The sequence below is a fragment of the Telopea speciosissima genome, chromosome 10, assembly GCF_018873765.1.
Source record: "Telopea speciosissima isolate NSW1024214 ecotype Mountain lineage chromosome 10, Tspe_v1, whole genome shotgun sequence".
Lineage (NCBI taxonomy): Eukaryota > Viridiplantae > Streptophyta > Magnoliopsida > Proteales > Proteaceae > Telopea > Telopea speciosissima.
In genome coordinates, this window is record NC_057925.1 from 3,231,765 (window position 1) to 3,246,573 (window position 14,809).

General features: G+C 37.4%; 3 protein-coding genes across 4 annotated transcripts in view; 1 reads left to right on the forward strand and 2 right to left on the reverse strand.

Annotated features, from left to right (window-relative positions):
• On the reverse strand, nt 1-8,764 carry LOC122641846 (probable plastid-lipid-associated protein 12, chloroplastic). Its single transcript, XM_043835151.1, has 11 exons — nt 8,292-8,764; nt 8,077-8,130; nt 6,712-6,786; nt 4,420-4,539; nt 3,746-3,937; nt 3,488-3,571; nt 3,285-3,377; nt 2,267-2,320; nt 1,689-1,768; nt 574-681; nt 1-353 (listed from the first exon to the last, which is right to left on the reverse strand). Exons 1-11 carry the CDS (start codon nt 8,541-8,543, stop codon nt 266-268), a joined length of 1,200 nt encoding a protein of 399 aa, XP_043691086.1. The 5' UTR covers nt 8,544-8,764; the 3' UTR covers nt 1-265.
• LOC122641848 (50S ribosomal protein L25-like) overlaps nt 5,653-14,809 on the forward strand; it is a 22,517-nt gene continuing 13,360 nt past the window's right edge. Inside the window, exon 1 of the mRNA XM_043835154.1 lies at nt 5,653-5,665. The gene's annotated coding sequence lies outside the window, so the exon portion shown is untranslated. The remainder of the gene's footprint in view (nt 5,666-14,809) is intronic.
• The window catches only part of LOC122641847 (nicotinate-nucleotide pyrophosphorylase [carboxylating], chloroplastic), a 7,578-nt gene continuing 3,951 nt past the window's right edge, over nt 11,183-14,809 (reverse strand). For both annotated transcript variants that reach the window (XM_043835153.1, XM_043835152.1), the window contains exons 9-10: nt 14,520-14,587; nt 11,183-11,537 (exon numbers count right to left, since the gene is read on the reverse strand). In XM_043835153.1, the coding sequence (XP_043691088.1) occupies nt 11,441-11,537; nt 14,520-14,587 (165 nt within the window). In that variant the 3' untranslated portion in view covers nt 11,183-11,440. The remainder of the gene's footprint in view (nt 11,538-14,519; nt 14,588-14,809) is intronic.

The window sequence follows — 14,809 nt, forward strand, 5'->3', positions numbered from 1 at the left end:
CTCCTTGGACACCCATTTTTTTGGAGGCATAACCATGAGTTCATTTACAAGGTCTCGATGAAGCCTAGGATACTAGCTTCATTATTAACCCAATTGAAACAACACTAGCTCTTACCTGTAACTGAGCAAAGAAATAAGCATTCATTGACAAAGACATTCTCAGCCACCCCCAGAAATGTTTAGAAAAGAAAGACAGGGTAAATTCCCCTGAACATTGGGTCTTTTTCCTGCTTGGCAACCAAGATCTTGTTGGTTCTCAAAGCATTTATTTCTTCTTGGATCTGCCAACACGCAAGTGGACAAAGATAATCTTGCTATAGCCCCGGGTTATTCTGATCTTGTCATCTGTGTACCTGCAAAAGACAGCATGGTCATAATATTGACCCTCTCTCTCTCTCTCTCACATACACACACACACACACACACAACCATTTACTTGTTCATGATTAAGAATAAACTACAGATCACTTGGAAGAAATATAGATCATCTAACAATGCGTATAACTTAAACCAACTATCTTTTTTTGCGTCACCTAACAAATAAAATACAGAGGTATCATGGAAAAGACTTACAGCAACTCCATGTTGAACTTGCTTTTCATCTCCATAGGAACTCCAAATGGACCAGCCAAGATGGCTGCATCATCCATCATAACATCATAAGTGTTGGTGTCGGTTTTTCTGGTAGAGTACAATACAAAACAAATTAAGGGAACTTTAAGAAGCATGTCCTTGTAAGCCAGAAAACTGAGTAACTATCTACTTTTAGATAATGATTTGGGCTTTTGGGGTTAAGCTTCAAGTCCTTGAACCTATATAACTACATTCTGGTTTCTAAAATGTTCCGTGTTCAACATGCATTTTGTTGCATGCTGAACTACTTAGTTGAATTTTATGAATCAACGAATTCATTTCACATGCTAATCCATATCCTGGACATGTTTCCTATGTACCTGTTAATAGAGACCACTATTACCTGGAACACTGAAAAGACAGAAACATGTTCAATAAAAATCACAGACAGCAATTAAGTGCAATGGTATTCCTAGTATTTCCAAATTTTGTTTGGTAAGCCATTTCTTTCACCAATTTGATAGACTCTTCTAATGTTTCTCCTATTATGGCAGTCACTTCAAGAGATATGCATCAATTATATCACAAGAAGATGTTTATATGACCCATTTGAGAAAATCATATAACAGAACAATCTCTTGCATTGCCAGTCTGCCTCTTAAAATGAGCGAAAAGAAATTATGAAGCTAAAAGAAAAAACCAAGATCTTCCACCCCTATATCTAAGCCAGATGTCCTGACCAAGCAAGGAAACAAGGATACTTTTGGTGTTTGACATAATTATAGTGAATATTATGCAGGTTTGCAATGCGACTACACAAGTGTGCAAAGCAGATACTGGATTTCTGAGAGAATTTTCGGAGAATGAAATGTCCTCGTTTAGTTAGTAAGCAAGTTGAAGAATCCATCAGTGGATGTATATCATTTATTTCTCCATGCACCCTCTTGCAGATGTGGATGAGTCACTATATTATTACTTAAAAAGTAAATAACTTCATCCACGTAGGCCTCTAAATGAAAAGGCACAGTATCAAAAACCACAAGCCTGGTAAGCAAGCTTCAGAAGACCAGCCTCAGTCTGATGGAACAGACAAGGAAAAAGATTAGATAACTCACACAAAAGTGCCATCCATGGAGAACTTGAACCCAAGCAAGATGTCCACCAGAAACTTCAGCTGTCCATTTTCCTTGACAATCTAAAGGATTGCCATTTTAACAAAATTAGAGACTGACTAAATACCCGATAAAGAAACATCTGTAAATATTTGCTAAGACTCCAAGAATATTATCAGCCTTCATCCAATGTTCTGAAGCCCAGCGCATCCTCAACCCATTTTAAGTGCTGGGAGGTGGGTCATCATGTCAACCCACAGATCACCTACTAGGAAAATGGTTTTAGTTTATGAGACACCCAAGCATGAGTGAGGCTGTGTTGCAAGATATGATATTTGAAGTTAAGCTTTCTTTGGAGGTTGGACTTTCAAAAATCTCACTGAAACATATTTAAAAAAAAAAAATTCACAATTATAAAACATCCAATTCATGGATCAAAACAATTTAGCCATCCTGGCCAGAGAAATCATTGACCAATCAACTGGTGGTGTATGGCAAAAACAGGTTTGGGGGTTGATCCACCCATTTTAAGGACCACTAAGTGCTGGGTTCAGAACACTGTCTTCATCTGTGCATATTACCTGCGTACCCATGAGACCGTTGGCAGCATTCTCTAACCAACTGTCAGTCTCTGTCTGCAACATAAAAGAGTTTAATTTAGTTAAATTCTTATGGGAAACAAATGTGGATACATTATATATTGATGTTTGACATTTCTTGTAGAGATGGGCATGCTCTACGGCAAGGATTTAGATATTGGGATCCAATCAGGCAGATTTGCAGGCACCAATCCATGTGTCCAGTCGATACTAGTCGGTACCATCAAACTTCTGTCAAAGATTGGCCAGTATCAGGCTGGATCAGCTGATCTGTATTGGGATAGGAGATTTTCCAATCCGATCTGCGATTCCGAGATTTAAATCCTTGCTCCCCAGAGGACTAAGTACCCAGAGAAAGTGCAACGAATGGATGCTTTGGCTACCCTAGGACTCATTACAAATCTGTAAACCTTATTTAATTCCTTTTAATAAATAGACAATGAATAATTGTTAATAGAAGTAGACAAACACCAGTGCTTTATGTCATAATGACCCCAGTGACAAAGAATTTTGATATGTTCCATTTTTAGTGAAGGAGTTGGAATTCTTAAGATATGGAAATAAAGTAAGAAAAGACATACAGAAACTGATCATTCAAGAATACAAAATGAAGGTTGCTAATGCCAGCTGATTAACCTCAAAAAAGCTGTTGTTAGATCACCATAATGCATCAATAATGAAAGACTTAAGTGGGACAAGTCTATGTAGAATGAACAATTCAATCTCATAACCAATGTCTATTGTCTACATCAATAGACATAAGCTTCAAAAGTGAAACATGTCAAGACAGCCAAATTCTAATATAGATATAGACAAAAACATGACACTGATCTCTAGATGATAGGTTCAGAAAAAAAGAAAACAACTGATCTTTAGGTTTCAGAATGCACCAACCTATCCAACCCCCCCCCCCCCCCCAAAAAAAAAAATAAAAAAATCCATCCACTTAGTTTATACTCAATGAAAAACTAAAACAGGGTAACTGCTAGTAGTGGGTAACCTGTGAGCTCCATATTAATTGCCATTCACCCTCAAGAAGTTCTGGCTGTTCTTTGGCCACAGTCTGATTTTGAGAGATGAGATCATCAATAGCCTGTAGATGTTATGGCACATAAAATCAGCTTAGTGAGAGAAACCTAACCAGAAGATGAACATTCGGAATGGAATATTCTGTGATAGATGAGCTATTCATAGATATCAAACCTCTCTCACTCCCGACTCTGTGGAAATGGCAGATAATAGTTTTTGTCTTGGTCCAGTTTTCTTTTGCAGCACAAATGTGGTGCCCTGCACTACAGCGAATTTGCTGCATACCCTTAGTTACGAATGAAATACGCATGGATTTTGAACAATTGTTTATTAATATTTTGACATTGATAAGTATGTGCACCCATGCTTATCCACAGAGAAAGTCATGCAGGTGCGTTTCAGTAAATTTTAAAGAAGCTATTTTCTACTTACCTTGTTTCCTCTTGAGATGCGGATGTTTCCAGAATGAGACAAATATGTAGTGTCTAACCAACCCTTGGCTTCATCTCCGAGAAGCCTAAAGGGCACTGGATATGGAACCTTAAATGGTAAAAATTTAAAAGAGAAGGCTGCTTTATCAAACCGGAAAAGAATGCGTTTTCCATCTTTTATTGATGCTGCTGCCTGGGCAAAAACAAGGATTCAGCATGTAGGAGACTGGTAAGTTCTGAGTGAGCGAACAATTTGAAGCTTTCACACTAAACCCTGCTCTAACAATTCATGCAGTGGGGAAATGCTCCCAAATGTACAGCAGGAATCAAAATCCAGCCCTATTCAATTCATCAGTTGGATGAACTTGGACCTTGGTCTGCATATGGATTCTCAAATAAATAAAAAAAGGGCGTACCCAGTGTAGGGTCACAATGTACGCAGCCTTACCCATGCTTTTATGGATCTGATTTTATTCTGATCCATTTTATGCCATAAAAAAATCTATGCTAGCGTTACAAACTTATTTTCATTGCAACTGAAAGACCATAAGGAGACATGAATAGATCATAGTTCATATATGTAACTAGAAGGTTGAAATCAATTGAATATTGGTATACTCAAAGATGAGTAATTGATAAACATCATTGAAAAAATTTGAGGCAACGAAGGCATACCTCTACTTTTAGCTCACCTATTGCATCGGAGAATCTTACAATATTGGAGACCCTTGGATCATCTGTCCTGAGGTATACCTCTTGAAAGACACTGAAAAGGTCAACCCCTACAAATGTTCTCTGCATGATACATGGAATAGTGAAGCAACCATCATCACCTTAGTCAACAACAAAACGAAACAAATCTGAAACAAAGTTATAATGCGTAGCAATCCGTACTTCAAAATCAAGAAAAGGTTGAACTGTTATACTAATTTATCTTTCTTTAATGAAAATATCAATTTGTAATCAAAGAAAAAAGGAGACCAAATGTTAATATGACCACTTAATATGAGTCCAACAATCGCATTAACAAGACAAATGACTGAGTCGTATCAAGTGCATTAAGAAAACAAGGTATCGTTAGACGATGATGAATTTCCAAATTAATTGTTTGCTAAAGAAAATGGATGCCTATTAGCAACAGGATAGTCTTCCTATGAATAGACACCATATAGCACATGTAAAAATGTTGTATTGAAAGTATTGATCTTATATTCTTATTATCTATATGATGTAATGCAGCAAAAAAAATATGATGTAAGAATGTAGACTATGAAACTACAAAAGATAAAGGTCCATGCCAGCTTCTAGGATGTTTTGAATGATTGAATGCTTTGCACTCTTAAGTTTGACCAAACATAAATGAACTTTGCAAAATTTATTTCTGGAACGAGGTATAGTGTTGATGATATATTATGAAATTTGCACTCCCCAGATACCATTTGTTTGTGTGTCTTTATTGTAATCATCATCATGAGGAGCTTGTGTTAAAGCCTGCTGGTAAGTGGAAACAAGTGAGTGGTATTGGGAGTTGATAAAAGCTCTCCTCTTTCTGATTATATCATTTTGGGTTGGATTATCTTAAAATTTTAATGGACCTTTTTCTTTCCCCTACTTCACTGTTTCATGAAATAGCAATTGAAAGAGACTCTAAATTGTAGTCACAAAAGTATTAAAGATAAAGATCATCACCACAAAGTATGTATGGAATCTTGGCTAGCTGTCAGCACTAGTCACACTCAAAAGGTCCCTTTAAAAGCTGACTTTCCTCATGACTACCCAAAGGATACATCTTGGGAGACACACAAGATGAATGAATTCTTCAAGGGTCTCAAAATCCACAAATTTTAAGGGGAGTCTGTTTTCCTCGCTCGATCTTCAGCACTGGGTATAGAACCACTAGGGAAACTCCAGAGAGTAGTTGGTGACTGGATCAAATAAGGGAAAAAAAGGAAATTGTTTAAAGAATGATCTACTTTTCCAATGAAGGACTTGGGAGAGTGGGGGGAATATCTAAGAATCAAGGACAACAAAGATACTATTGAAGTGCTTCACTATGGTTCCTTGATCAAATCAGCATAATGCAAGAACATTTATTTGTCTGTTACTTGGTTCCAGCCAACTTGTGGTGAATATTTGACGACCACAAATCTCTGAACTGTTACATAAAAATACAGAGCTGGTAGGAACTGAGGCTGGAATTGGATCACTGCAACTATTCTGCGAGGCATTGCATCTCTGCCCAACTGTCAACAGAACAATTAGGGCATGAGATGACTGGCTTCCGCAAATAATAAGTGAAGAGGCCATCTTAGTGCATTCAATAAAATTAAACATTGGTATCAGAGGTGCAATGGTCACCTTGCAATGTTATATGGTCATGAAATCATTACTGAAATTATCGCATGGAAAGATGCAAATCTTCTGTTCAAAGATCCAAAGAATGAAACTCCCTACTCCAATGCGAGCTACAGCTAGTATGTGCTCAAAACCTTTGCAAAGTTAAAACAAAAAAAAGATGTATTATTCAAAGATGCCAGATCTACTTCCTAGAAATCTTGCCAGTAATCACAAAGTAAAAATACAAATAAATCACCAGTCATGTGTATCAGATGATGAATACGGCATCACCAACGTCATGCCTTAAGCTTGACTCAAATCATCCCTCCCATGAGTCATGACCTCTTTTCCTACTTTGCAGATAAGCTTTACTTCTTGGATTCATAAAGATTTATCTCAAAGGAAAATAATATATCTTTTGTGGATCTTTCAATTTTGTAGGCAATAAAAAAAAAAACTTTGGAATCATAAAAGATTTGAATTTATATAATATTAATGTAAAATATAAGAAAATTTATAAGAACTTGATGAGAGAAATAAAAAAGAGACTGTTGCCAGGATGCAGAAGAAGCTGAAAATATGAAATGGAGAATAGACAAAATCTCAAACTAGATTGTAAAGGATACTCACCTGAATTGGAGATGCTGTTCCAGGTCTTGTAGTGAAGATTAGTTGCCAGCGACCTTCAATCAGACCAGAGCTTGTCTGCAGTGTATCAGAGACAACATGACACTCTTTAGGCTTTACACATAAGAAATTCAGAAACTATTCTTCACTAGCAATTGATAATCAAGTATGCAACCAAAAAGTCATTGCTTCATTTGATGTATTAATAGGACTGGCGATAGGTTGAGTTTGTCTAGGGAAATGTCCAACCAAATCCTGACCCTAGACCCAAATGTAAATGAGTTCAGGAATGGCTAAATGCAAAATGGGGAGAACCATCTTACCCCACTGGCTACGTATGGATAGATAAATAAACAAGGAGAAAGGCTAGAGTCAGGTGTCTTGTTAAATACCCATCCTAGAGCAGCCCTGGGTTGAAGCAATGTTAGAATTAGTGAACCTTTCCTCCCCTCCCCCTTTTTTTGTTGGGCAGTTGGAGGGTCCGCTGCCCATAAGAAACCAGGAGCAAGCAATAGACAATTTACTCAATTATGACCATTAAGGAAACTCAAATATTGTCCAACTTAGCCATTTACACCAAGCAACAAAACTGGGTCATAGACACAACTAAAAACTTCCTCATGTTGTTGCTTGCGAGTACCATCACCGGAAACTTATTTCCTTATTTAAATAGAAATTTACATTTGTTATTGTAAATTTCTTCATTTGCAAGTATTACATAACTTTTTTTTTAATTATCTCATCAGCAATTTGGTAGCCCGGTTTTCTTAGAATATCCATATTTTAAGTACTACTCATTTGGCCAGTTGGAGTTACTTCTTGTATCTATTTCCTATTTGGGACATTATAATGGCCTCTAAGATGTCAATGTCATGCCCTTCTTTAAACCAATGTACTATGGCTTTTAGAGGATCTCATTGTATATTCAAACATTTTTCTATTTAAACACTGCTTTGGTTGTTCTGGGTTTCTATAAACCTGAGCTCAAAGCTCTAATGCACTTATATGGGGTGTTAGGGTTATGACATGAAGTCAATATCAGCTATAGTCAAAGGTACAACATTGATGTTTCATTTTCTTTCATGCTTGAAGCTTCCCTAGAATTCTTAAGAGTTGCCTTTGCTTCCATTAACAATCATCTTTCGTTTTATTTTACCAAGATCTTCAATCATTAGTCTAGGCATTTCAGCTTTCAATTGTACACTATCAAGTACTGTGGCTACCAATAACCATATCTAAAGCTGTTCCTGATGTCGCAGAGGAGAATGGCAGAACAGGAATCGCGTAGCTGACACCAACTGGTTGGGATAAGGTTTTTGTTTAGCAGGAGTTGATTTTGTCAATTATCAATAATATGAAATTACTCACAGGATCTGGTACACCTTCCAAACCTTCAAGATTTTGCACAGCAAGTTCGACCTCCTGCGTAAAGATAAAAAAGATGAGTAGCATAAAATTGTTCCAGAAAAAAAAGAGGAGAGAAGAAATAGTACTTTATTGCATCCAATTTCCTGAATGTCCAGTAAGTCTTGCCGAAAAACAATAGAAAAACAAAGTTTTGAGAAAGAAGTGTAAATTATAACCTTGAGTTGCTCAGGAGAGGCGGAGCGCCCTCTTCCTTGAATCCCTATGAGAGCTTCAATGAGAAAATTTTCTGGTACAGTGAAGGAAAGAGGTTGTTCTTCAACCAGTGACGACGAAAGAGGTGCCGCCAAGAGCTTCCTTTGAGAAGATTGAAAGGGATTTAATGGCTTCAGTCGGCATCTTGGAGCAAATGGTATGGACACCGAAGAAGAATTCCAATGAAACCCCAGTTTTGCAACTTCCACAGCCATTGTTCTGTAAATTGAGGATTGAGTGAACAATCGCAAAGAATCCTTCGCTGGAAGCAAACTGGAGGGAGGTAATCTGGAATGTAGTTAAAAACCGTTAGTGACCTCAAGAACAGAGATACGTTTCAGATGTTATGCCACGTGGGCTCTCCTGAGTGGTACACTAGGCACCAAAAAATAGATTGTTATCCTCATAAGGCTGTGGTTGTGGTGTTCGTTGTCCACATCCGCTCGGTACTCACTTCATAACTTGGAAATTTCAGCTTAAGTTTTGACTAGCCAGGACTCTGCAACTTTCTCTGACCAGAACAATTCCACAGGTAGAAGACGATGACCCTGTTAATCCAGCTGAACAGGTAGACCACAGAGCAAATAATCCTCAAGAATCTTAACTCGCAAAGGAAACCAAGATGACCCAGTTGACCCTGCTCAATGGGTAGTTCGAAATGCGATAAAGATTGGACAGCAATTAGGTGTTTCGTTTGAAAGAGGTGAAATGGATACTCTGAGGATGATTGAAGAGATGGAAAGTGTTTCAGGTAAGTAGAATAATTCAACTTCAAGATCAGTAAGGGAGTTTCAAACTGTAAGGGAACAGAGGCGGTTACAGTGGATTCATTCAAATGAAACTAAAGACTGATGATTTCGAGGATATCTGTTAGAGAAAAGTTCATAAAGGATTGTTTCTGAAGAAGCTCCTCTCATCTTCCTGGTCTTCCATTCAAAATGCATCAGGAGCTCACAGGCCTTTTACGGAAATAAGAAAGCATTTCAATTGTCGTGGTAAGCTACACTCTTGGTCTAGCAAGGAAAGCAATGGTTCGCCTCTCAGAGAACTTCCTGAAGTTATCTATTACATTCGGGACTCCTTCGCATATCGGGGAGAACGAAGCAAATGAACCTAAAAAGATTTTCGTACATTGTAATTGGGCTGGAACTTGGAAAGCTCAAGAGACTCACGGAACATGTGAAGTTAGCATTTCAAACAAGTGGGTTCTGACTTCTGATGCAAAATAATATTTTGTTGCAATAACTGTACTGTTATGGTTTTTGGAGAAAGAAAGACACCCGGTCGTGCAGCGCAGCTGCGACGCCCTTGCGCCCAGGGACAGGGGTCGTACATAATGATCGTCGCATCCCTGAAAAATGAAAATGATCAAGATTGTGGCAGTCATTTCGTGTTCTTACACAATGACACACATAATGAACGTCGCACCCCTAGAAAAATGGAAATGACCAGGTGCGATGGACATTTCGCACGATGGATTCTCATTGACATGCTTTCTCAAGCATTGGCTTGGGTGGCTTGGACACAAAGGTAACTAAGGGCTTTTCAATGACACCATAGTACAAATCTTGAAGTTTTGGAACTTGTATGGGATCTCTTTTAGACTTTTGGAGAGCCAAGACTCCCAAGGATTTGGAGCATGGTTCCAAAAATTGGAATCGGTTGTGCCTGATCCTAATTCCAGACATTTTGGAGTGGCAGCCGATTCTACGTTTTTTTGGAAATGGATCATTTGGTTTCAGTTCTGAGAGGCTGATTCTAAGGTTTTTAGATTGATTTCAATTGATTCCGATCCAAGCCGGATTAGAATCATCGGAACCAATTCTACCCTAATTGAGTTTAAAATCCTTGGTTTGAAGGGTCTCTCAGATATGCTTTTGGCATTGTCTAGTTCAAGGACTAAAAATTCAAAATCGAGATTCGGATCAGTCAAGATCGGTGAAGAATCGGTCTCAATAAACCCTAACCCTAGTTCATACGGGGATCAGTCAAACACATTCTACTTTCTTCTGTTCTTCTATTGATTGTACTTTTTTTTCCAAGGAGAACTTAATAATATTACTGAGAAAGGTTGAAAACATCTACCAAAAAAACAAAGAGGTTGAAAACATCCATAGCATCCACATTCCATAGTTCCTAAGCAGTTGAGAGATTCATCTAATCTGGCTTTCCTAGCTAGAGTATGAGCTGGGAAGATTAGATCTCCGGAAACGAAACAAACATTACACTCCTTGAACTCGTACAATATATTGAGTGCTTGAAACAATAAGTTAAAACAGTTCCAAAGACTAGCCATCAAAATCCATACTTTATAGGAGTTTGACCACCTCAAGACTGGCAACGAGCACTCCTAGTCCTGGTATCTCCTCACAAGCTACCCGGAGAGCCACTAACACACCATAAAAAAGTTCAGCCACTATCGCTGATTTGCACGATCTCAGTCCGATAGTTGATTTCCAAAATGCAGCAAGAGTTAATAGTAGAGAACACAGACATTCCTGTTACCTCAACAAAGCTTCCATCAGTACTCAGTATCTTAGAGATTGTGTGCCTATATTACATACTTGTCTACTTAACTCTGTATATGAAATGTGATATTTCAACAGAGAATGAAAGGACACTAATGCCAGAGTTAGATCTTCACCCTCACTTAACCCCAACAAGCTCATATCATTCTGTTTGGTAACCTTGCAACATGATTCCAGTGTTAGATTTGTAAAGAACAATTCCAATTAATGATTTGAAAGCATCTGTAAAATTTCAATCTTAGCAGTGAAACTGTGGAAGTACAATACTACAAAAAGATTATGGGCATGGATTTCAACAAGTACAAAATTATTTCATAAAAAAATGGTACAAAACACATGCAATTACCATTTTTACTTGATACGGGACCAATCTAGTTGAGGAACAAGCTCCCCAAGCAGTTACATTGTGATTGACTAGAATGAGTTAAAGAATACATATTCATCATATTTTCTATTTATTACAATTCCATGGCGAATATCAGTAGCAGCATGAGAGCTTCTAAGGGTGATCCTCACCCACTTTTCTATATAGCAGAATCCTGATGGATTACTGTGAGACCATATCACCAATAAAGGAGAAGCAATTATGCTCTTTTTGTACGCCTTCCAACTTGAAGTGCAAGCTCTGTATCAATTTTAAGGGATATATCAAGTGCCTTCACTGAATGTGTTAAAGCACCACTGCAAAAGTCAAATGCATGAGCACTGTTAATTGTATGAAGCAATTTGAGAGCTAAACATAAAACAGAAAAAAACACAAGGACCCAAAACAGATTGTTGAAGTTGTGGTGACGTTTAAGTAGTCATGGTGATGTTTATAATTTGTCGTAGGGTTTAGATATGTGTTTATGAGTCATGGTGATGTTTAGCATGTGAAGTGTTGTTTAAGTTGTTAGACCAAGTTCTCCACAATGGGGGATTTTTTCTTTGCTTAGTTCTATACAACAACAACTGAGCCTCATCCCAACTAAATGGGTATTTTTTTTTCTTGGCTTAGTTTTCTAATCACTATATATTAAGTTTGATTTTGTCACACAGATCCTTGAAGGAAACACAAATATTTAATACTTGGCTAGTCAGAGTTTGCAGGCAATATAATTCTCTCCCCCACCCCAACCCCCCAACCCAAAAAACAAAAAGAGAAGAAGAAAAAATATTGAGGCCTAATGCAATGAAATCACTTCGCAAAGAATAATCCAAGTTGTAACAGAATCATTGCATTGTCAACTTCAAATGACTGAGAGTGGAATACACGTATTAAGCTTCCAATTTTTAACCTCATTTTACCCTACCCTTTCGCTCAGTAGTAGATTTCGTTTTCATGGCCATTTCAGCTTGGGACTTGGGTCACAAAGGGATTTTGCTTAGTTCAATGGTAACAGTTTAAGCTGCCAGCATAAAGGCACATGTATGAGCCTGAGGGCAACCACTTCATGTGAAAAATGCCAATGGGTAGGACCAACCCCAACACACCCTTCCTGGCACCCTGTTGTAAGGACTTTCCCTTGGTTACAGCCCTTTAGTGATTCTGGAAAATATAAATAAGTAGATTATGTTAAAAGTAAGTTGAATAAAGCAATCTAATAGAGAAACAACATTAGAATTAAGTCTAATAGGGAGACAACATTAGAATTAAGTTGATTAAGCATTCTAATAAGGACACAACACTTTATATTCAAAACTGTTGAGTTGGGCCTCAGCAAACCCATAAATGGGCTACAAAAGTGCTTATATTTGGCTGAATTAAACATGCTTTCATTTACCCCCCCCCTAAAGAAGCCAAATAGATTTCCAAAACAAAGATTTGTATCGCTTCAACGCTTAGCTGGAGCACCCAAAAGGGAACACAATTGCCAAAGCAACAAAATATTCCACTTAATTACATGTTTCATTATGGCAGCCAAAATAAAATATTTCAAAATTTTCAGCTGAAACCAAATGAAACTAATAACTAAGCCTGTTTAACAACCCGCTATGCTCTCTCTTTCAACATTCCTCCTTTATTTTGTTCCTGTCTCTTGCATACTTCAACTATTATGTGAAAGCAAATCTATATGGAAATCACAGTACCCTCCCATTAGTCCACTATTAACATCTCAGATAGATGACCCCATTTAGTTGGGATAAGGCTGAGTTGTTGTTGTTGTATAGACTCCTACCCTTGTGTCACTATGTGGTTCACAAACAGACATCATCCAGGACTAGGTAATGCAGTGCCAATCTTGAACAGTGAGATCCAGTGCGAGATAAGCTTGCAACAGGATCGCACATAAGGAATAAAACCAGATTTTCAAAGAATTTTAATAACAAAGAATCAAGGAATCAGATTCAAGCAAAATTCTGGTCAAATGCTTTAATTGGATGGGAGAATGTAATATCAGAAACCAGGCTTGATCCAATGGTCAGATTCTTAGGATATGAAGATTCCTACTCAAAGAATGAATTCCCAAATCTGAAAGCTGTGATAGAAGGTTAAAACAAACCAGATTAGGGTTTGATTTTAGAACCAAATAATGAGCCTAATGATAGCATAATTGTCAAGCGTTCCTGGGCGTCCAGGCACCTTGGTTGCCTTGGTCATCTTGTTGGTGTCGTCTTGCGTCCAGGCCCCCTCAAATGACTTGGGTTGCCTAGACGCCATGACAACTATGAATGATAGTTAGAAATCTGAGATCAATTTTAGAAAACAGAACTTGAAAATCGATTAAACTGCAATCAGACTTGTGGTAGGAAACAGAAAATCAATTTCAAGTTTGAATTTTTAAACCATAAGCAGGTTCAGATTAGAAACCAATTGTTTAGTATGGAAGCAGAATTGAAATCCAATTGTTAGATATGAAGTTTTAGAAAATTCCAAGGTGGAGTAGGAATTCAAAAGGCCAGAATAGATAGGATCTTTCTCGTAAGAACATAATCAGAACTAGAATTGATATGATGAGACAAGAGAATTGCAGAAACTAACCTTGTAATCAGTGGAGAAGAAGAGAAGAGAAGCGGTCTGGAATATGCCAAGCCCAACAGCTCCAAAACTCTTAAAAAACACTCATTCTTTACTCGAAACATCTCTAATTGATGGTGGTGAATTATTCATATACCTTCTCAAATTCCTAAATTGACTAATAAAAGGACTCCTTATTACTCTCATGTACCGACTTAAAGTAAACAGACATAAAACAGAACTATTAAAAGCTATTAAGTATCCCAATCTAAATCAAACACTTAACTTACCTACTAATCCATGTACTAACTTTATGCTGACTTTATGGGTTTAAAAATCAGGCCCATCACATCAATAAACAAAAAAGTAAAAATCCCAAGGCCCAAAGAACCCAACCATGGGCCAAAATAAAGTCTTTCGAGACCCAATTGGCCTGATTGGACACTCTTAACTGCATCAAAAGGTTTATAATACTTTGTCAAAAACAAACTCCTCTGGTATAGAGAAGTACAAAGTTTTTTTTCAAGATAAACCTACAAACCTGAGTGTTTTTATTTTGAAGCCCAGGTTTTCTAGCATACTAGTAAAATGGTTTAATAGCTATTTTTTTTAATGGTTCATATTCGGAATTGGGTTTGTCCCTCTAATAATCAAATGGGCCAGGTTGTAGACATGAAAAATAAGAACTCAAGGAAATTAAATGTACGAGAAAAGTGGCCAATTACCTGGAAATGTAGGTTACGCCAGTTTGTCCAATCTTGTGAACTGTTCCAAGAGTAACATTACCAGATGCCTGTCATTCATAGAAGTATAGAACATGTATGTTTAAAATAAGATACAAGGAAAATCATCAGTAACATCAGATGCAATTGGCAATAACTAGTGGGTCATGGTACTGATTTATCAAGTGTAGCTTCTCAAATATGATAACAGAGTGTGAAAGATTTTCTTCAGTCATTATAGAACATTCAGACTACATCAGTCTTCAGCGTATTTTTCAATGTTACAAGAGGGG